The sequence below is a fragment of the Anopheles coustani genome, chromosome 2, assembly GCF_943734705.1.
Source record: "Anopheles coustani chromosome 2, idAnoCousDA_361_x.2, whole genome shotgun sequence".
NCBI classification, from domain to species: Eukaryota; Metazoa; Arthropoda; class Insecta; order Diptera; family Culicidae; genus Anopheles; species Anopheles coustani.
In genome coordinates this window covers 63,961,496-63,984,096 of record NC_071289.1, presented here as the reverse complement: position 1 = coordinate 63,984,096, position 22,601 = coordinate 63,961,496, and the positions used below count along the sequence as shown (strand labels likewise).

General features: G+C 47.1%; 3 protein-coding genes across 3 annotated transcripts; 2 read left to right on the top strand and 1 right to left on the bottom strand.

Annotated features, from left to right (window-relative positions):
* The first annotated feature begins 5,072 nt into the window (after positions 1-5,072).
* On the top strand, positions 5,073-11,731 carry LOC131264813 (cilia- and flagella-associated protein 44). The gene is made up of 10 exons (XM_058267080.1): positions 5,073-5,194; positions 5,274-5,436; positions 5,519-5,828; positions 5,925-7,434; positions 7,503-8,141; positions 8,206-8,313; positions 8,396-8,431; positions 8,665-8,848; positions 8,920-10,641; positions 10,709-11,731. Exons 1-10 carry the CDS (start codon positions 5,073-5,075, stop codon positions 11,729-11,731), a joined length of 5,817 nt encoding a protein of 1,938 aa, XP_058123063.1.
* A 4,899-nt stretch (positions 11,732-16,630) lies between these two features.
* Positions 16,631-17,680, top strand: LOC131262274 (DNA repair protein Rad51 homolog). The gene has a single exon (XM_058264241.1). The coding sequence runs from the start codon at positions 16,644-16,646 to the stop codon at positions 17,598-17,600; it is 957 nt and encodes a 318-aa protein (XP_058120224.1). The 5' UTR covers positions 16,631-16,643; the 3' UTR covers positions 17,601-17,680.
* Positions 17,681-22,399, bottom strand: LOC131262275 (THO complex subunit 4). The gene is made up of 4 exons (XM_058264242.1): positions 21,926-22,399; positions 19,417-19,651; positions 19,133-19,336; positions 17,681-19,055 (listed from the first exon to the last, which is right to left on the bottom strand). The coding sequence occupies exons 1-4, from the start codon at positions 22,166-22,168 to the stop codon at positions 18,922-18,924; spliced, it is 816 nt and encodes a 271-aa protein (XP_058120225.1). The 5' UTR covers positions 22,169-22,399; the 3' UTR covers positions 17,681-18,921.
* Positions 22,400-22,601: the final 202 nt, after the last annotated feature.

Sequence of the window (22,601 nt, the reverse complement as noted above, 5' to 3'; positions counted from 1 at the left end):
TATTTACATAAAATTTCATAATTCTTTCGAAACGGGTAGATGTGAATCATAGTTAAGATTCAACTATCCATCAGGGTGTGTGAGTTTTTGGACAATCAAACAATAAAAACGTTGAGCTTGGTTAAATAATAATCGTTGATTGGTCACTCTTGTTTTCTGCCTTAGCAACTACGTAGTAAATTAGCAAAGGCTCTCGCATAAAAAGATCCGATACCGTTTTCTACCAAAAAACAGTGGGTATTTTATGGTGAGCATACAGTTTAAGTACAATCATTTTTCGTTAAAATTAGATTACCAAATTTATTTAACCAATGGTTTTCGAAAACTAAGCAAAAAACCAAAATCAATGGAAAAGTGGTCGCAGCATACCATGTAACGAGAGAAAAACCGTGGGAAAACTTTTGACAGTTGGTTGAAATTTTGTTTACCACTCACGAGCAGCCAGGAAAGTGAGATAAAACTGCAAATTTGGTATGAACAAGGAATTGAGGCGTTCGAAATATGTTCTGGAGGAAGGCTGCATATAAGGCAGACCATTACACTTCTTAATTCCAACAATCAAGGCGAGCAGAAGGATCCATATCCAATCACTTCACACCGAAGAGCTGCTTCTATCCGCGAGACCATGGATACTGCGATCTAGAATTAATAATTACCTATTTCGCGAAGATTTTGACGGAGATCTCGCACAAGTATGCTAGAAATTTTTGTAAACGCTTTTTCAACCAACTGTCACAACAATGGCGGAGCAAAAAATAGCTTTGACCCGACTTGTCTTTTGACTGATCTTGCAAAAAACTAATCTTTCAAAAGGATACACATTTATGTAGTTATTATAGCCTACTACTACTTCAGTCCTCTTTCATTTTAGTGTGAAGGATTAATGAGCATTGTTGCTGTCATCCACTTTTTGGGTGACACGGCAGTCAACGTGTTCAGTTTCAGTGGTCAATGTTAAAAGAACTACCATATCATAGGACTACAATGTATCAGGTAAGTGCATCGGGGGGGGTATTGATAAAAAGTATCAAAATCAACCAATCAAACTCATGAGTCAGGAGTACCTCCTGTGAAGCAAATAGAAAAAATGGGTCACAAAACCCAAGGGCATTTAAATGAATGCCGATAATTGGACGTTGTCAGCGTGTATCGGCATAGACATCGTCTAGACTCGGCCCTTTGATGGTTATGTTTCGATACCGACTGGTTTCGTCAGCTACTACGCGTTAGGCTCGCACAATTCCGGTTTGGAAAAACATCTCCCACGGTTTTTTTTTATGTTGGGAAGCAATTAATTTTGTTAAGATGATTAGATTTCCAGGGAATGAGAATGTTAACAAAGTTACGATTAGATCTCAGATCAGAGTCCTCTGTCGTTGCACTTTGAGTAAGTGCGATTCGGGTCAAAGTATAGCGATGGATCCCCTCGAGTGCAATGCTGGGGGGGCCCTCCCTCCGCCATCGATTGAGCCCACACGCAGGGACTATGTTTGCGATAACGTGAAGCGAAAGCTGCATCGTCAATGTCTACGGAACCGCATCGAACCGGTTATCGATGGAGGCGTCGCACCCGTCAGACACTCTGCGTGATCCGGTTCGAACTGGTCCACCCGGTCCAGCCGAGCTACGTCACGTACAAGAATGGCGGTATGGATCCTTGTACCGCCACCCGTTCATCGCATGCCCATTGCGACGCCATCGCCGGTCCAGGGTTGCACAGGTCACACCGAACAAGTCAGCCCACCCTGGGGCGTGCCAGCTTTAAGCTTTCCATAGAGTCGATGTACGATGACTTTGCGTAGACTTACTGCGCACTCTACTATCGGGGGTGTAGGTGACCGAATCGGACGCAATCGAAGTGCTGCTGGTTGGGCCGCAGCAAGGCCGTTAGGTATGATTTGGCTACTTGATTCACAGGGGAGCTCTAATCTACTAGACCACTTACACTCTGGCTCGTCACCTGTGCGGAACAAACCCCTTGGGAAGAGGGGATTTTTGTGTCTGAAGTCCCTACGGGAATGTCAATTGTTTCCCAATGGCAAATATTGTGCTTTTCGTAACGGTTTTAAGTCTTTCGAATGTTTATTCCACTTTCCCAGTATACAAACCTGTGACAACAAACTCCCGGACCCTCGTGGATGCCTTTATTGACAGGGTCGGCATTCAGAAGAGGGCAAGACGATAAAGTAAATCCAAGACGTCCCCTTCCTCTGTGCGGTAAACTGCTGGGTGTCCGAAGGTGGAGAGAAATTGTAAATCCAGTTTTTGTTTTCTATTTCCAGTGGGTTGTTTATCAAACAACTCGTCGTCTTATGACGTCCGCCCAGGAAGAACGGGATTAGGCCATACCAAGCGGACCGACAGGGGGGAAGATCTACGATCAGTGCCGAGTGTTTGAGCATGTTCTAATCCATGGGGCCATCTTCTACTACGCCTTGTAGTGTGTCTATGAGATTGCGTTTTTGAACCCCCAATAAAGCGGTGCAACGTCATAAAACACATACTGTAGGAGTTTATTATTCGAAGAAAGTTACAGTCGCAAACGAAAAGGGTGCAATTCTGTTGATAAAGCTTCAAACAACTTCGCACACTGCTTGGCGGGGAGGCTAGCTTTCTGCAGAAGCTTCGTAAACAAGAGGTCACTAGCAAAACAAACGGCAATCGCGTGACTGCCCTCACTTCACACCAGCTTCCAAACGGTGCAAACTAGTGTTGTGCTTAATGAATCTTTTGGCGAGGTTCATTCATATGAATCTTTTACCTAAGATTCATTCAGATGGATTCATGAATCTTTGCGGATTCGAATATTCAAAGCTTAATGAATTTTTCGAAACCTTAATGAATCTTCATGAATCTTTCATGGTTCTGTCATGAATCTCCCCGATTCTGTCATAGGCGTGGACAATGAGACCAAAAAAAAAAAAAAAAAGGTGGTCCCTCAACCGACTTTTGGTTGGTGACTTTACATCATTTGGTGTGTCTTTGGGATTCATGAATCTCGCGGCGAAAGATTCATGAATCCCTTATAAGGCAGAGATTCATTCAGATTCATGAATCTGAATCCGATTTACACAACTCTTGTGCAAACCCGATGCGCGGTATGCATAATGTACACCGCCTTCAAGATGCACTACTGTTGTCACTCAGCGTCCACTGTCCGATCTGGATGTAGTCTTCACCTGATAACGTTTCCCCGCGTCACCTCCCAACCTAGAGCCACCCGCCTCGGAATGACTGCAGCGATTGAAGCCGGTTCAACCCGGTTTCGATTAGCATTTTTCCCGACCTCGTGCCTTATCGCAACACAATATTCCGAGTCAATTATTGAAACAAACGCCCCGATTCGGCGGGACGTTGTGCTTCCCAGCGGTGAAGTTGGACTAGGTTTTTATATTTATAACACTGTCGATAATCTACCGGTGTCGTTCCAACGAGGCCGTGGACTTTGGAAACTTTCCGGTGATCCCGTGGCAACGTTTGGGAACTATTACATCACGCAGCGGAATCATGCTTTATGCTGATGATTCGAATAACGGCATGCTTGGGAAGTGGGTGGAAAAATCATAGATGAATTTCATTCCACAAGGCTTTCGCATTCGTTTTAAAACAATTTCTTTTAACAACATTTTCAAAACACTTATAACGAGGGACCAGAACCATCTTGCCATTCATTGACGCAACCGGCCGGAAGACGGGCCAGATCAACCCGATCGCTAGCGCGATTGTTCAGTAAATTAACCCCCAGCCGGGGGTTATCCGTAACCGGTTCGAACCGGTTCCGGCTCTCAGTGCATGGCGTTCCATACGTAGCCGGGTGGGCTTATCGCCACTCGTGCGCTCTCCGGTTTGGCCCACTTAGAAAGGATGCACTTACGATTCCACTCGCAATCTTCTGCCTCATTATTTTCCCCCGCTCAGTATTTCACCCACTGCCTGTATCTACCCCACCGCCGTACTGCACATGCAATGGAGTCGAACGGGTATCGCCGGTGGAATCAGTCGCCGAAACTCCGCGATTCCTCGCGGACTTTGCCCTGCCAGCGTTTGGAAATCGACGTTACGACCGGGTTACTCCCTCCCACTCCACCCAGACCACGATGATTAATGAACGTCTCCTTCCACAGCTCCTGAGGGGCCCGGGGGTGCCCAAAATAGAGCCACCAAATCCGTCACAAAGGCCTGGGAATCAGTCACCGTGTACACGAATCCGGTTCGTGTCGGTTGGCAGCTGAAGGTGGCTACTGATAGTGCGCTCGTTTCCTTCGCCGCTGACACCGAACCCCGGGACGATTATTTATGGGTCGTAGGCCGATCGAATATCGTTAGCCCTGGGATAGCCACCGCGATAAGGCGATTATCCGGCGGAACCCTTCTGCCGGTATACCTTGGACTCCACGAGCACGGGGGATGCTCGTAAAACAGATGTACCGGGACGGCGCTTATCGAAACCGGGAGACCTGTTGAAACTCGAACGCGATGTTTCATCAGCTTTGTCGGGATTTCACGAAGCGTAAACACACACGGTCAATGAACGGGTTCTAGCTGGGCAGCCGGTTTTGATGCAGTTTTGGGGTTCACCTCCCCGATTGCAGGTGCGCAATCTGCATTCGAAAGGGGGCGATTACAATCATAAACGCTGGAATATTGCAGATTGCAGCTCAATCGAACGTGACTCTGCTAAATATCTTAAGTAGGGACGATGTTTACCTTGATTGGAGTGGAAGATTACAAACCTTTATTGTTCTTTAATCACATGATTCAACGACCATTCTTATCTTACGAAAATGACAGGATTCGAAATAAACAAACATTAGGTATTGTATTTGTGTACCCATTCCTCAGAGAGAAAAAATTAAGAAATACGTTTTCGTTAAGTCAACAAACTAAAACAAAACCATGTTCAACATATTCGGCCGCATGTTCCTATATATCGTAAATGTGCAACATGTTTGGCGGTTGCTATGCTCCTGACACTGTTCCTATAGAAATAGCAGAGGGTGCAACCAAGCAAGCCCTGCTGGAAGAATGTTTCGTTTAGTCTCGAGAATCACTAGCTTCAAACGGTAGCAAAAATGGAACAAACTCAGCAGAATGGCTCGTCTTCGAATGGAAAATCAAAACGTATCCACTCCATGATATCGAAACCGATCCGGAACTCATCCTGTACTATCCCAATCGAGCTTCTGGAATTGGAGTAAGTAGCCCACTTCCACAATTTCCCAATATTTCGCCACTTCTGACCATTTTTTTATCACTAAACTTTCTCTTTCAAGTTACTCCTACGGCTACGACTGCAAGCGCTACTTTAACTTGTGTAAAGTGGACGAGAATGTGCTAGTATTTGCGTCGGGAAATCTGATACATTTTTTTCACGTTGGAACCCGCACGGTCACGACACGCCGGAGCTCTACCGGTGGCGGCATCGGATGTATTACCGTAAGAAAACTTGCGTGTCCAATGTATCTCGTTGCGTCGTTACCTAGCAACCATGTTTTGTTTGCCTTTTTCGCCCTTTTAGACCAATCCGAGTGAAGAGTTTTCACATCTGACCGTCGGTGAAAATGGGCCCAATCCGCCTATCATCATCTACCAGTACCCGGAGATGACGGTAGAGAGGATTCTCACCGGCGGTACGACGGGCGGATACTCTCGGATCGACTATACCGTCGATGGGAAGCTGCTAATTTCGCAGGGCATCGAACCGGACTATATGCTGACGGTGTGGAACTGGTTGGAGGGGGAGATAGTACTGCGATGCAAGTCCTTCTCGAACGACGTGATCAATGTGATGTTTTCACCGTCTGTTCCCGGGCACATCACCACTTGTGGTAAGTAGTGTAGACCTCAAGGAGGATCTCTAACATGTTCTTATTTAAGGATGTCAATTGGAAATTACTAACAGAATATTCCATTTTTGTTGAAAGGACTTGGGCATATCAAATTCTGGAAGATGTCACACACCTTCACCGGGTTGAAGCTCCAGGGCGAGCTGGGACGCTTCGGGAAGACGGAAATATCAGACATCATCGGTATATTGCCTTTGCCCGACGAGAAGGTTCTGTCGGGTTGCCAGTGGGGTAACATTCTGGTATGGGAAGCCGGTCTGATCAAGCTAGAGGTGTGCCGGAAGGGAAGGAAACCGTGCCACGAGGGCTCCATCACACAGCTGCACATGCGCGCTGGTGAGGTAATGACGGCCGGTTTGGATGGAAAAATAAAGATCTGGTTCTGGGAGACGGTCGAGTTGGCCGACCCCCCGGACGACGATCGCTTTGTGGAGATCGAACCCATCATGGAGTTTCGCATCGGGTCAGACCCGCACCATCACAGCGAGCTGATGTGTTTAGTTAACAAGCAGGGCGATTACGAATGGTACGCGCAGGATGGCAACGGCTGTATCTGGTTGTGTGATCTCACACCGGCGCATCACACCGAACCACCGCAGCAGCTGTTCAAGTGTCACGCTGGGGCTATCGCCGCCGTTCAGGCTTCGCCGGTATCCTCCCACGTGGCAACGCTCGGTGTTGACGGAATGCTGTGCGTGTACGACTACGCCAAGCGGGAACTCCTACTGAGCCACCGGTTCCAGTGTGCCGGTAGAACAATGCTTTGGCTCCCGCCGACACTCGATCCAACCGGAGCCATTTTGATTCTCGGATTCAGCGATGGATTTTTACGAGCCGTCGCACTAAACCTACACGATGGTCACCTATCCTACCCGGAGAATCGAGTCAACTTGATACAGGTACTGAAACCACACGCCCGGACCATCACCGCGCTGGCCCTCAACATCCGTGAGACGATTCTGGTGTCCGGTGCGGATGATAAGACCATCTTCGTGCACCGATGTGTCCGTGGGACTCCACACGTGACAATCGAACCCATCGGACTCGTGTACACACCATCTCCGGTGACATCACTCGACTGGAAGCCAGGCTACGCTTCGATCGCTCTGGTCGGCTGTCAACACGGTCAGCTACTCGAGGTAGAACTCCCGGAATCGCCGGTCGACTATACGACCATATCATACCACCTGCGCCACGTCGAGATCAAGCAGCTGACATTCCAATCGGTCAAGTCGGAGATCAAACGAAACTTGCGCATCGCGGACATCGAGCGGCGCAAGCAGGAAAAGCGCGCACGGAAGCTGCAAACGCTGGAGAAGCTTCGCCAAGACGACCCACGGGCCGAAATCAACGAAGTAGCGTTTCTAGCTGACTCGGACGGAGAGGAAGAGCTGGAACCGCTGTTCATTCCGAAAATACCAAACCCAATTCTATGGGCACGCTACACCGAAGAGGACACGCTGTGGCTCTCCATGGGAGGCTACGACGCGGGATACGTCTATGAGTATGGATTCGACGATGAAGACCCCATCTCGTGCACACCGATCCCGGAGGCGGAAGACGCGGAGCTGACGTGCTACCTGCGGGAGTAAGCGACACGCTCCACTTTCCGATCGTCTCAGTGTTGATTCATGTTACTTTTCTTCTCTTTCTCAGCACTCATTACACAATCTTTGGCACCAGCGAGGGCGCACTGCGGGTGACCAGGACGAAGGAGGATTTCCGTGATCTCGGTGACTACTGGACGCTGCCCATGCACGACAACCGTACCGGACGCGTGACGGGATTGGCGTTTAGCTACGACTATTCGTACATCTTCAGCACCGGTACCGATGGAAACCTGTTTGCGTACCGTTGGTACGGTGAAGGAGAACCGTTTCAAGCCATCCCGCCTAAGGCGTTGGAAAAATCCGTCAAGCGTGTGTTCGACATCGACGAGCAGAACTACCCATCGCTGGAAGAGCAAAAGGCTCGCCAGGAGCGGGACCGGCTCGAACGGATCGTCGCTGGGCGTAAGAACGAAGTGCTGGAGACCGTCGCAACATACCGTAAGCAGTTTGAGGCTCTGCTCGAGCGCAACCGTTCGTTGCCGGAGTCGTACCGTATTCCGGTGACGGACTTTGTCCTGGATGAGCGCATAACGGACGATTTGCAAAGGCAGCTCGAGTCCGAAATGGCTCTCGTCCACCGCCGGATGGCGTTTGACGTCGAGAAAGTGCGCATTACGGCGGGCAAGCTACATCGCTTCTTTCTGAACCCGCTGGAGGGCTTCCCTATCGAGGTGTTGGCCATAAGGTACGGTTGATAGTTGCCGTCGAAGGTGGTGGCTTTCATGTAAAACAATCTCATTCCATTTCAGCACCGGACAGTCAGTGAAAAGTTTTCGAATCGAGAAGCTAGACGATGACTATTTCCAAACGCTTAAACAAGTGGAAAAATTAGTAGAAGAAGAGGAAAATCGTAGACGGTGAGTAGGGATTTGACGCAATCGCGACGGGCGGTAATATTGATAATTTCTCTTCTAATTTTTCCATTGGTTAAATATTAAGCCAATTCATTGAGTTATGTAAAACTCCGGAGGACAGGTTTGTTGGACCCAGAGTGCATTTGTAATGTGTTTTAAAAAGATCCATTTGCACGAGCTGAAGATGTTTGATTACACAAACATTAAATCACACCTTAGTAAAATTTATATTTCTAATGATTATGTCGCACACCCACACAGATTTTGTTTGTGTAGTATACACTGTAGTTTGACACTCTCACTTAATCTAGGGAAATTTTAGAATATGTTTGGTAATGCTTTGATTTCTTCTAGGCTTCCCGAAACATCCACAGATAAACGGAAGGATCGCCGCAAAGACTCACAGCTGCAACGGAAGGAGTCGTTCCTTGAGGGTCTGTCCCAGTCAACCATCGACTTTAAGCTCGAAAGTAAAATGAGACGACTTTTATCGAAGTATCGGGAACGCAAAAACCAGGAAATGATTCGCCAACAGGAGGTAAAATGGTTGCAATGATTATCTGGGAACCACGGAGTTGGTAATTTTAAAATGTGATCACATTGTTTCAGTGGGAAGAACATAAAGCGTCCAAACCGGATCCGAACTTGAACGATCCGGCCGACGATCTGGCCATCCGGGAGGCGGCCAGCTCAATCGGAGACTACAATCTGAAGAGTGACCCGGAGTATGAGCCCAGCGAGGAGCAAGTGGAGACGACGACCGGCAAGTACCACGAGCTGTTGCGCGTCCGTCGGGAGATGTTTACCTTACGCAACGAGTACAATGAAAAAGTGTTTGCACTACGGGACAGAAAGGTGCAGTTGAGATGTTACGTGGAAAAGCAGAAGGTCAAGCTGAGGGACATTCATGCAGAACTTCCGACGGACAAACGGAAGCAACTGCAGCGGGAAGTGGTGATCGATGTGGAACTGGAGTACGCCGATGAGCAGTACAAGTTTGAAGAGGATCGAACGCGATTGGACACCGTCCCGCAAGATCTGGTGCGGAAGAAGGGTGTTAAGGGAACACCAGATTATTATGACTCAATTCTCCAGGAAGCACTCGGTCTAAGCAGCGACGAACGGATGACGGCCAAGCCATTACCAGGGCAAAACAAACACGAACAAGAGTTATGTGAGATGAGGCTCGTGAGGAAACTTTTCAAGCAGGATAAAATTATCGACAAAGTAGCACGGCGCATCGCTGAATTTGATCGGGAGCTGGAAAAGTTGTCCCACGAACGGCTGGTGGTGGAGACGAACGCAAAGTTGCTGGAAAACTTCCAACTTACACTGTATCAGGAACTGTGGATACTGAAGGACTTTAGCAAGCTCGAGACGGACGTCTTGAATGGCGTGGAACAAGTGACCATCGAACGAAATGGGTTGCTCCAGGCGGTACAGGACGCACGGGCATCGATTGATCAGGTTGAACAAGAGATCGAGCTGATCCAGAGGGAGCAGCGTTCAAACCTACAGCGCTTCAACTCGAGCTGCCTGGACAACGAGTTCGCGAAGGTCATGAAACGTATCTACAAGAAGAAATACAAGCCATGTAAGATCAACGACAACGAATCCGACTCCTCCTCCGAGTACTCCTCGGAAGACATCGATGGGTTGGAAGTTGCGAACGACAGTGAGGTGAGCAAGGTGTTCCTTGATCTCAACCAATGCCCATCCGGCTGCGATCCGGACACGTACAATCTGGCCATACAACTACGTGACGAGAAGCTGGATCTTCAGCGACGTCACTACGCGGAAGATCGCTCCCTGCGCGAACTACACAAGACACTGGAGAACCTTAAGCCTCAGCTGGCCGACTCAGAGCTTCGTTTGGGGCAGAAGAAAGACGAGCTACTCGAACTACGCCGTGAGAAGCAACGGCGGCTGAACGACATCGACACGCTAGTGATCGTTAAGATGGACCAGATGCAGTACTTCCGCACGGAAACGGAGTTCCACGACGTGGAGCACAGTCTACTGTTCAACCGTGAGGCGCTGTTGAAGCTATACGCTCGGGTTGACCAGCTGGCGGTTGAAACGCTCGAGACAAAGCGCAGGCATCGGGTGAACGTCGTCCATTTAGCGCGCATGAAAACCGACATCAAGTACATGCGCCAGCAGCTAGTGACACTTCGGGAGGAGATCAATGAAACGATGATGAAGAAGTTTGGACGAGTGATCGATCTGGACGAGCTGGAAGAAACCATCCTTCGTCAGTACACGTTCGAGATGCGGGCCAATCTAGACGACGTCAAGAAGAACTACGATGAACGCACGAAGGAATTGAAGGTACAATTCTACATTCTAACTGTTTTCTGATAGTGTTAATTTATCACGCACTCTTTGATGATTTCAGAAATTGTACGCAAAAAAACAAGAAGAGCTAAAGAAGGTCATTCAGGAGGGAACGGAAAAGCTACACGTGCTCACCGTACTACAGGAGGAGTATAATAATTTGGAGAAGGCGCTGGCTCACCAGAAACAGTTGCAAGAGAAGCGTGCCCATCCTCCACCCACCTACTCGGAGGACCTCAGTAAGTTACGGGAAATCGCCAAGATTCAGAAAGAACAGATAAACACCCTCCAGCGTGAGATACGTACGCTGAGCATGAAGTGTAAGCCACTGTCAGCCGAGAGTCCGGACGTGGAGATCGCCATCCCACCGCCAGTCTGCGGAAAACCGGTGCCCATCCCAGATGAGTCGGTGTACAACGCGGTAATGGACTCCGCACCGCCGAGCACCAGGGCCAGCTCGCCGGATAACTTCCTGTACAACGAAATTTCCAGCCTTATCGACGATTTCCTCGTGGAGCAGCTAGGATCGCGCGTCCTCCAGTCGGACATCAAGCGAGTGGTGAACCATCTGGCCCACTACCTGTCCAACATTATACACAACTTTGCCCCGGAACATGCGAGCGACCTGCTGCCGCACATTATCGAGAACTTTAAATCGTTCATCCCGGAAGAGCTGCTGATCACGATCCCACCTCAGGCGATCGCCGAGCTGATCGAGAGCATCTTCCGCACGTTCAAGGAGGGCTACGACATCGACACCAAGGAAATCTTGGGAGAGATCGTCGGCAACAGTCTGGAGATGATATTTCCCGCTTCGCAAAACTACTCCCACAACATCCTGGTGGACATTATGAAGCAGGTGTTGGCCACCCTGCACATCGCCGACATCAACCATCCGGAAACGATCGAGTTCATAGCGAACGGCATCCGTCACAAGCCCGGCATCGATCCGGACGGCGTCGACGTGGCGATGGTCAGCGAGGAGATTCTACTGTACGCGCAGGAAAACACGGTCGACGAGGTCAGCCTGGAGCTGATCAAGGGAGTAATTCAGGGCATTTTACAGTGCGTTCGTGAGCCATGAGATGAATAGAAACCTTGAGAGAAGTGGGCAGAGTCGTGATTTGCCACAAACATGGTGAACCAGGGTTTGATATTCGACCGCGAGCCTCGATAATCGGCATAGGACCACCTTCTTATATCGTGCGTAACCCAACTGCAACGTCATTCCGCGCACGCACATACAAACAAACACGGTCCACGCCTAAGTCAAGAACACGAAAAAACAACGTGTTTTGGGAAATGGACACACCACAGCTGCAACCATGTGCCCTTAGCGACAGTGTGCCACAAACAGGCCCCCCAAATTTTTGTCTTGTTTGGGCGAAAATACCATGCGTCCGTGGCGTGCGCCGGTCCATGTTATAACAACGACGGCCGCGTTATCTTTTTGCAACCCGACCCTACCTGCAAAGTTTTGGGGTGGGGGGGGGGGAGACGTTGCCCTGCACACGCAATCGGGTGGAAGGATCGGGTTGCGTACGTCGTTATCGTGGTGTTGGAAGTAAACAAAATATTCCCTCCCACCCCCCAAAATCGGTTGCTATTCGACGCTGTGGCCTTTCGCGGAAGATGATGAAATTTGTCTATCTTATGACGTTTATCTTAACCAATGTCGCTAGAAGAAGTTTTGCTGACGATTTATTATCAAAGCAGGGACTGTCGATAACTTTACTTGAGGATAAGTCGAAGAACTTTAGAAATTAGAAGCGATTGTATTGAGGCTTTTACTTGTGTGACTATGTACTTAATAATCCTTTGTTCCACCCAACATTTTCGATCACCTATATGACTTATGAATTGCAGAACAGCATTCACAAGTATCATTCAATTAGAATACCTAGGCCTAGATAAGATGACCACAGGTAAACCAATCTGCAGGATTTTCCATCAATCCACCTTTGGTCGATAAACGTGCCCCATTTTGGTATCGGTGAGGCCCTATCTTCCCTTGTCCTGTAGACCCAACCCCCTTCTAAAAATAGCACTCCATTCCGTGTATCGCGCCTATCATACCATCTACTGGAAGAGATGGGGACATGGTACCCAGTATTTTGGCAACGTGAAACACACGCGTCCCCACGATAGGAGATAATGGAGCGACGGGTTGCGGCCGCAGAAAACGTGACTGTTTTGGGCTGCAGGTTGGGAAATTTCCCACCCAACGGATATTCCGGGGGATATATCCGAGTCGTTGGGGTTTGGTTGTGGTGGTTTGGCAATGTAGGATTATCGGAAGAAATCCCGAGATCAACCAAGCCAAGGTCACATAGCAGAAGCACACATTGACGAATAAGACAGAGTACTACTTTTGCGGTGAATTTAATTTTATTTTAAAACGGATTGAATGAGGCTGTTCAAATCCTAAGAATACTAGGTTCAGTTAATGAATAAAGAGGATATTTTTGAAAAAGGTTTCCATCATAAGCCAACGGACTTTTTGACTACTAATTTAAAGGAAGATCCACATTTATGGTAGGATAGATTTGAAATGATTAAAACATAAATTCGAAATCAGCTTCCTGTTTGCCCACCGAAAGCTTACAAACACGATAACGGTGATCGCGAACACTTGATTTATCATTATTCAAATGAATTTCCTAAAACAGCGCCATTCGTCCTTCAGCAGATAAAGCCGACACACGCAGGGGGCGCATGGTTTTCGCCCTTGACGTTGACGGTTCCAGTGTGCGCCAAGTGTGCGCGAACCCGTTTCATTATGGATGTGTTGTTTTTTCCCTTCTTCTTTTCATTCGCCTCTGTTTGTTCAATTTGTGCACGTTCCTGCCGTGTGTTGTGTCTCTCGTTGTTTGTCGACCGAGGTAAAAAAACATGGTGCAATATGTTGTTTTTCGCCGGCGGAAGATCTATCGCGAACACTCCTTATCGTGTCACTTCCCATTTTTGCGTCCGCTCGATGGGTGGTGAGTGTGTGCTCCCACCCTCGAGTCCCCCCCACGGTGCTCAGTCCCTCCCCCTCCCTCCCCCCAGCAGACACTCTCGAGATCTTTCGATCCTTGTTTACGCCGTTTTGCTAGTGATAGTGCCCCCGTCGGGCTACAAAGAGAAAGAAGACAACAATAAACCAAATCATCATCATCATCATCATCATCGTTGAGCCACCACAACCACCACCACCAACGGCATCCAATTTCCTGTCCTGTGTCCTGTCCGTTTCGTGCGCGCTTTATCAGCTCGGGCAAACAAATTTAGTCCAGCGCTTAGCATGTTGTTCGCGTCCGATCGATTTTTGTGTGTGCCGTGTGCGCCGAGCGATAAACTGTGCGCTCTCCCGGCAACAGCGGACACACGGACGCATGCCAATCGTGCGCTGATAATGATGGATTTGGTTTCTTATGTTCCCTTCGCATCCATCGCTTCCTGATACCCCCACCAGGGGGGAGGGAGGATTGTTGATAGAGAACAATCGGGTTTTTTTTTTCTTTCGCGGGCGGTCAAGGTTTGCACCGAACGTTCTGATTAGATGGGATGGATATTTTTGGTAGATTTCGTTTTAACTCCGGTGAGCAAACGGTCGGTCTAAAGGTTAGCCGAATAAACCACGTTAAAAATTTAGGAAACCAACTGGATGTTATAACCGATAGAATTGAAACGTTAAAAATTAATCACCCCATTTTGTTTAATAAACAAACCAGCACAGTCACACATTAACGTCACGGTACATTATGGTTAGAATGGTTACTATTTCTTTTAAATAAAGGTAAGCTACATAACTCACCAACATTATTCACGAAGGAACTTTAAAATCACTCAAATACTAGTCACTTTGAACGGTTCAATTTTTCTTCCTCGTTTGACGGAAGTTGTCCGGACTGCTTGGATCAATCACTCGCCGATGCACTTTGCACGTCACGATGACGAGGTGACTCGCCGGGTTGCACCGCACCGATACGACTCGCGTGAATCACGACCAACGAGTGACGATTGCCGGCGCAGTTAATCCGGGGACCATGGCACGAGCCGCTGCCGGGGCCCCAAAACCGGCTGCGACCGCAAGCAGCGCGCCGGTTGGAAAACGGATTGGAAAATCCACCCCCCGCATAGGGATGGTGGGTCGTCAATACAAAGTGGATCGTACGCAGAGCGCCCCGAAGAGCCGCACGAAAATAGAAGATTCGGGAAGACACGGCAGAAAAGCACCAAACAGATGAGAAAGAGCGTGGCGAGTGAGAAAACCTGAAGGACGGACAAATGGAAATTATGGTTTCTATTGTTTTCGTTTTAGTTTTCTTGATCGCTTCCAATCTGGTGAGCCGTTGATCATTTTTAGATCGGATCAGTCAATATGTGTGCGACGGTTCTCCTCATGGGATAACGCGCGATGCGCTATGGGGACAGTTTTACCTGCCGATCAGACCACCTCCGTATGGAGTTGGTGATCCTAGCAGGAGATCAGCTGATTTATAATTATCCACGCCTAGCGTTACCGTGTGGTAGAGAGCCGGTTTCGGATAAACGCGACCAACACGATCAATATGAAATACCCACAATATGGTTTTTAAAGGAAATATATGCATTGGAATGTGTGGTTTTTTTCACGTCTGATTCTTGTTGTAATTATGTTTAATTAACAATAGATTCAGTTGTTACTTAATCCGATTGTACACATAACAAACTAAACGGGGTTGTTCCTTAAAATTTACAAACAGAAGTTGAACGTGTATTGTACAACATATTCTTTCTTCTATAATATGTTATCAGAACAGATGGTTGATCTAGATTTTTGTGTCATAAATGTTTAATTTCATCAAAACGTCATAAGGGAATATAACATCTTTCTATAAATGACTGAATTGCTGATTCAAATATGTTTTAAATAGTTGATATACTAGTAAAAGGTCTCTGACCGATTAGTCCACTATGCAGAGGCAATCATTATAAAAACAATCAATAGAACAAATTCAGTATTATAAGCGTTTCCAAAACCACTATCATGCAGCGACTTAATCTCGGTGAATATTGTAAAATTTTGGAATAAAGAATTCAGAGATTATCTATAGCGACAAAACGACGACGATATGAAGCATATAAATAGTCGAATGACAAGCCGGGGCAACTATGTAAAATCATTAACCACACTATTGCCTACAATGATGATAGATCATTACCTTCGTGTTGTAGTTGAAACCCCAAGGTTTCAGACCAGAACGGATCATATGTTAGCTCACTTAGGCCACGTTGAAGCATGTGTTTCAAAATATATATTTCGTATAGGTCAAGATTTTTTAATCCAAGCTTTGAAATACAGTTTCATCACAATGTGAAGAATAATTGTTTAGCCATATCAACACGCTGGTAGCTATTCGGAACCCAACCGTGTGTTGTTGAATTACAGAGGGAACTTGTAAGTAATGTTTCGAAAGCCAAGCATCGACATTGAATGAAGGTTTGTTGACCAATCTGTAAACACGTTGTAATGTATAATGCAACATGTAAATTTACGTAGCTTAGAAGATGAAATAGTTTTAGTACATTAACATCCGCTTTTCAAACGACGTAATTTCATTTGAACTGACAGATCGCTCGCGGTGGATGTTTCCCAAAACGACGTAAAGTAGGTTGTATAAAAGGTTCCCACCAACAAATGCGCTTCTTTAACTAATAGTGAAGACCAATAATCAATAATAGTCGTATTCAATATATTCGTTAGTATTATAATTTTGTAATTTGTTGTAGACCTTAAATGTAAATACAGTTTGGCTACTGCATTTTCATTTCCTTTGCAATGCTTGGCCAGAAGTTCCTGAACCATTCGTTTGATAAATTTTTTCACTAAACTACCATGAACATTGTACCAATAATTCATGTGGACGTAACAAAAGTACACAAAACACTTGGTAAAACAAAAAAAGTCTGCATGTACAAACCAAATCCTTTACATCAACCAGTTGTTGGTTTTGTTTACAAACAAAAATATGCCGGCGTTTTGTCGGAACTCGTATCGAAAGATGGAGTCTGCATTTTCAGCCGTTGTTGTGCGCGTTTCGTCCAGCGGAGAAAGCATACCCTGCCTCGATTCAGCCATATTTCCCGACGGTGGTCCGAAATCTGGCGAGCTGGTACAAATTCACGGTGAAAGCAATACTGGCAAATCGTTGCTTCTGCACGAACTGATTGCGCGCATTGTCCTTCCCGGGAATTGCGGAGGACATGAAACGGGTGCCGTTTTCATCGATTGCGAGAACAGCTTCAACCGGATGATGCTACTGAGTGTGATGGAAAAGTACATCCTGAACCTGGCCGACCCGTCGGTGGCGGCAAGCTTGACACCGCAACAAATTGGCACCATCCAGCGTACCGCCCTCCGGCGCCTACTCCTAGTGCGGTGTTACTCACTGGAGCAGTACGAATTATCGTTGGTCGCCCTGCCGGACCGTTTTCTCAAAGATGGCACACTGTCCTACGTGTTGATAGATTCGCTTGCAACGTTCTATTGGAGCAAATGCACCGAGCAGAATCTCGTCCGAATGGACACCTTCCTGAGAACGCAGTGCAAAGCGCTCCGCAAGCTGGCGGAGAAGTGGAAGAAAACCATCATCTTTACGAAACCCTCGTACTTTGCCAGCGGCGGAACAGCGCGGGACTTCGAGCACGGAAGCCCACTGGATGGGTCAGTTTCGACGCAGGTTTCATCGCTCGCGGGAAGCAGTAGCCGCCATATGTCGATCTTAAATGAGTTCGCGTCGTCGTCAGCCAGCGTAACGATCGAACATCGGATCGAGCTTGCTGAAATGGACAGTCCCAGCCTTCGGACCAGTTCGAACGAAGGCAACGAAGAGATGCGGTTTAACGCATTCGTGACAACGCAGGACAAACAGTATGTCCGATTCTACTTGATCGATTCGTTTGGCTTCAACTGGATAGAGCAATGATGGAGGGGAGAAAATACCAAACAACTGTACAAACTATTCGTAAGAAAAATATATTAACGAAATAAAATTAAACACAAGACTTGTACAAACTTGATTAGATTTTTTATTTATGTTTTATTTTCTCACTGTATTGCAGTGCTTTTCCGAGTCGACTTCTTGGCGTCACGTAGTTCGAGAAGAAAAAAAGCTATAGCGCGTCTAAAACCTGACCTAAGTTCTGGATAATTGCTCGTATCTTTTCGCATACCTCAAGCAAGTGTGGATTAACAGTGAATGATTGAAATGGCATTGAGATGAAGAAAAGTAATATTAAAAAAACATTATTTAGATCTTTCCCCTCGTCGTAAGACAAATCGGATGAGTTGAGAACCCGCCAAAAACAGATGTTGTAAAAAAATAAAGAAAGAAAATGTGTTTTCCTCCCCTCACTAGAGGCTCATTTTAGAACAAATCATTCAATAAACGTTGAAGAAAATATCAATTCCCTGATACGATAGCAGAATCAAATCAAACCTTCAGGTTTTTCCTCAGCATCTCCCAGCCCCTAAACTTTTCCGACCGAAATATTTGCTACGTTTCCTTCTCCTATTATTTCGTCCCTATTTGTCTAGCTTAGTAAAAACTAAAGATTATCAGTTGTCTGCTTCTTGCTGCGCAATCTATGCTTGATAGTGTTGAATGAAAATAAACTATCTTACTTCGGTACTCTAGTACGTCCAAAAAATTGGATTAAAACGTTCCCTCGTCGCGTGTCAGATGACCCGGCGCATGGTTGCGTTTGCAAGGAATTCGTTTATGATCACGAATTCACCTACCGCTTATTAACTTCATCCAGTTCATCATTATTTTTTGGGAAAACTTAAAACGTCATACCGATCTTTATAACTGCTGATAAATTGTGACGAAGCAAGAAATGCGTTACCTTCAAATACCGTAATCTAGACCTAACCACGCTCAATTCAACAGTAGAATTTACACGCAGAACACAGAATACACATATGGTTTGTGTAAACGGCCACCGCTTCCGTACGGAGCGACCCCGGGGGTCGGATCGATTGGACCCTAATATGCTGCGATTTTCTATATACAAGGTTATGAATTGTGAATTGTGAACCGTGGTGCCCTCTCGCTGCTTTGTACTCTCCACCGACTATTGCGTACAAACGTTTGTTCTTTTACCGTTTAGAAAGATTTGTTTGTCGGCAGGAAATACTCTTAACATTGTGTGCCCTCTACTTTGATCTTTGAATATCAAGCGGTATCAGCAGAGTTCACTCTTGTTTGCAGCAGCAGCACCCGATCGGAGAGATCCGCAGAAATTCTACTTCATGTCTTTGGTGTACGCATCCAGTTCGGCGTCCAGCTCTTCAGCGGTCTTCGTTTCTCGTGGCTGGCGTCTTCCTCCAGCGCCACCGCCACCACCTCCAGCACCACCGCGACGTGCAGGCGGTTTTCCTAAGGAATTCAAGGGAGAAATATTATGAGAATGATCGCTTGCTACGAAACGAAACTAAAATTGCAAGTCTCCGTACCTCCGCTTGTTCGTCCTCCGGTCGGTTTGCGCGGGGATCGCGATGAACTGGACGGAATTGGCGCGGGACGCGCTGGACGCGCGGTGGGTATTTCAGAGGTCGCCAGCTGAATGCTCATCGGCCGCCCGTCTAGAGGTACTCCATTGTATTGCATCATTGCTTTAATGGCATCCGCGCGCCGCTCAAAGATCACATCCGCCGTTCCTAAGGAAAAGAAACAGGACAAGGAAACAGTTTATTAACTGCTAATTGCTTTTGTTTGCGTGCTTCTAACGATCACTTACCAAGGGAACGACCCGAACGATCGTAATGCACCGAAGCGTTCTTCAGGGGTCCAAATTCGATAAACAGCTCGTTGATGTCCGTCTCCGACACGCCAAAGTCCAGGTTCGAAACCAGGAGCTTCGTGACTCCGCCGGATGATCCTCCTGCACCTGCGCCGCCACCCGTCGTCAGCGAACGGCCCCCCTTGCGGGGTCCATCGTACATATCATGTTTCCATGCGCTGTTTACGTCGCCCTGTGGATTGATGTGACGGGGTTTGTGTTGGTGGATTTTGGTTTTTCATCACTCATTGGTTCTCTCTTGGTCTCTAAGAATTCTGTGTGTGTCTTTCGCTACGTGCGCGCCTTCTCCTCTTTTGATGCAGAACACCGCGCCGGTCCGTATCCAAAAAAAACCCGGAGGAGCGGACAGCAACCGATCATCTCGAAATAATCACGCCCGAACCCCTTTTCCTCATGAGCTTCCTTTGCTCTTCCGATTGGGACAATAATGGAATAATTCTCTCCTTGGCCGATTCGCTTCCGTATCTCCGGTTTCCGTTTGCTCCGGTTTCCTTCCGCTCACCCGCTTGGGACACGGAGGCCGCTTTCGGGCGTGCATTCCCTTGAGCGTAGCGTTCGTGTGTTTATGCTTAGGTTCTTGTACGTACGTAGAAAAGGTAAGAATACTAGAGGACTCGAAGGACTGATGATGCACAGACAGCGTCATCAGTTGTTCTGTGACAGGAAGGCGAGAGGAATCGTTCGATAGATATGTTACTAGCTGCAAAAATTAAATCCAGTCGCCATCTGGTTCGATATTTTGGCAAAGAGTTGTGATCCCACCGCAGATGCAGATTTATCACAGTTGCTTCAACATCTTCCAATGAACGCTCGTCCACTTGCTTCAGATGAAGAGACACCCGACAGATGGTGGCTGCGGCTGGTTTTTGTTTGGAAAGGACGTTATGTCAGCATTCAGCTCTACTGTAAAGGACATCCTTTCCTCATTGAATGGAATATTATTTCGTGTTGTCAGCATATTGATCTTCTCTTTCTCTTTTCTCTCAGTGCAATCCAGCGAAGAAATGCTACGAAGGGATTCTGCTAGCTTAGCATGTTTTGTTTCTCTCTCGAAAATTAGCGGAAATCAAACGATGAGCTGCGAAAATAATACGTGGTTTTAGAACTATAGACGTTGATACTATGATAAGGAGCAAGAAACCGTCTGATGCTGCATGTAAATACAATACTCCTTTCTTCTGCTCCTTCTTTCCAAACAGCGAGGGGAGGTTTGTTGATATAGCAACAGCGCGTAACCACGGCGACTTTACGAACACTGGGAACTTAGATCGCACTGCAAGAAGCTGGATGGATGTGTGACGGTTCGAATATGAACCAGCAAAAAGGTACAGGATTGGGGAAAAGTGTTCACTTTAAGACATTTTCATTAAATTTTCAGCTATAACTAGGATTCGTGATCATCGCAAACACACATCGCTTGGAACACACTGACATTTTTCTTTTCACGCATTATGACTCATCTTGAAAAGGATTTACTCTTTTGCCGTGAATATGAACACACACGCGCACAAAAACGAATGAAGAAACAATAGCCACAAAATGGTCCTTCTTTCGTAGAGACTATATGCATTGAAAACCAACGAACTCAACATGGCGGTGGAAATTTCAAGACGGTAAGCACCATCAAAACAGATCACTGATAGGACGACATAGGAACTCTCAAAATAACGGGACATTGGAAAAACTTAAGCAACAAAAACCGTTTCCTAAATACTGCAACTTCGCTAACACACATTGCAGATTGAGCCACCTTCTTGCTGCTTTTCCTCACACTTTTCGCATTCCTTTTCCAACGCACGCACCATTTTTCTTTTCCTTTCGATCGCCCGAAACACGACACGACACGAACACACTTGCACGTTTCACGCGACGTATTACTACTACCAGCACACCATGATACTGATCGTAAGATGAACAAGAGCGGAGGAAGGGGAGGAAGAGGCAGCCAATATTTTCACCACGGTCGGCGCCATCTTGATTTTTAATGGCGTCACCTTGGGCACATATTACTGCAGCGCAAAAAGAGTTTTCGTGCATCCTTTATGCAGCGATGCAATCGATTTTCACATAAAACGCTCAAATTTCCCCATCGGCACATTTCTATTCCTTCGTTAACCAACAACTGTCCATCCGATTTCATTATTCCCTCGTACTACCGTCAATCATTTCCGGGAAGGTTCCCTAGCCCACGGGGGCACTCGAGAAACGGAAGCGAAACTCCGAAGCGGGTAATTGCCAGGAACGAACGGTGCTTGCGGCAACGGAGGACGAGATTGGAAAGCCGCAGCTACCTTGCGCTGCTCTGGCGTCCGTCGGACGATTTTGGGGAGGCTGCCGGAAACTGGCCCAGCACCCAAGGTAAGAGCTCAAGCTCGTCACGGTTGCTCTCTCAGAGGTTGAAATCGCACACCCAGCGCGTCGTTCTATGGTAGGTTCACTGTCTTACCCGCCCGAAGCGTGCGCGGGAAATTCCGCCACGATTGCGCCCCTTGAGGACTCCGCCACCGCCGCTACCGACGGCTCCGTTGCGCGGCTGGTTCGAGCGGAATCCATTACGGCTGCTTGCTCCGCTGGTTGGACGACGGCTTGGCCGACCGGCTCCGCCGGCGCGGCCTCCTCCACGAGGTCCACGGGAACCTTTCTGCGACTTGATGATTTCATCAAGGCTCATCTCAATTTTGTCGACCATTTTGTTTTTCCGCTTGGTGCCTAACCTCGCCTGGTTGAATGAACTTCGAACGGATTTTACGCTAGCTTGGCAGCACACTCTGAAGCTAATGCACGTTGGGCAGTTTGAAGTTATACTTGGTTTCACTGGTTTTACACTTGTGGTACGTTTTAACGTTGAATTATACTTTTTCTTTAAATTTTCTTTCGGCTTCGTACGTTGCGATGCGTAGCAAACGAAAACTTGAAGCGAAGTGACGATGATGCGTAGAAGCGCCCGCGAACCTACACTTGACAGGTTACCTCAAAAATGTAATTGACAGTCATAGGTCGAGTGAATTAGAATTAGTTTATTTTTGTCTGTTTATAAGAGTAATTGTAAACTAATGGTTTTGCTAAGTATTTGAAAAAATGTTTTAATTGTTAAGATTATGTAATATCAGTTCATTTTTTCC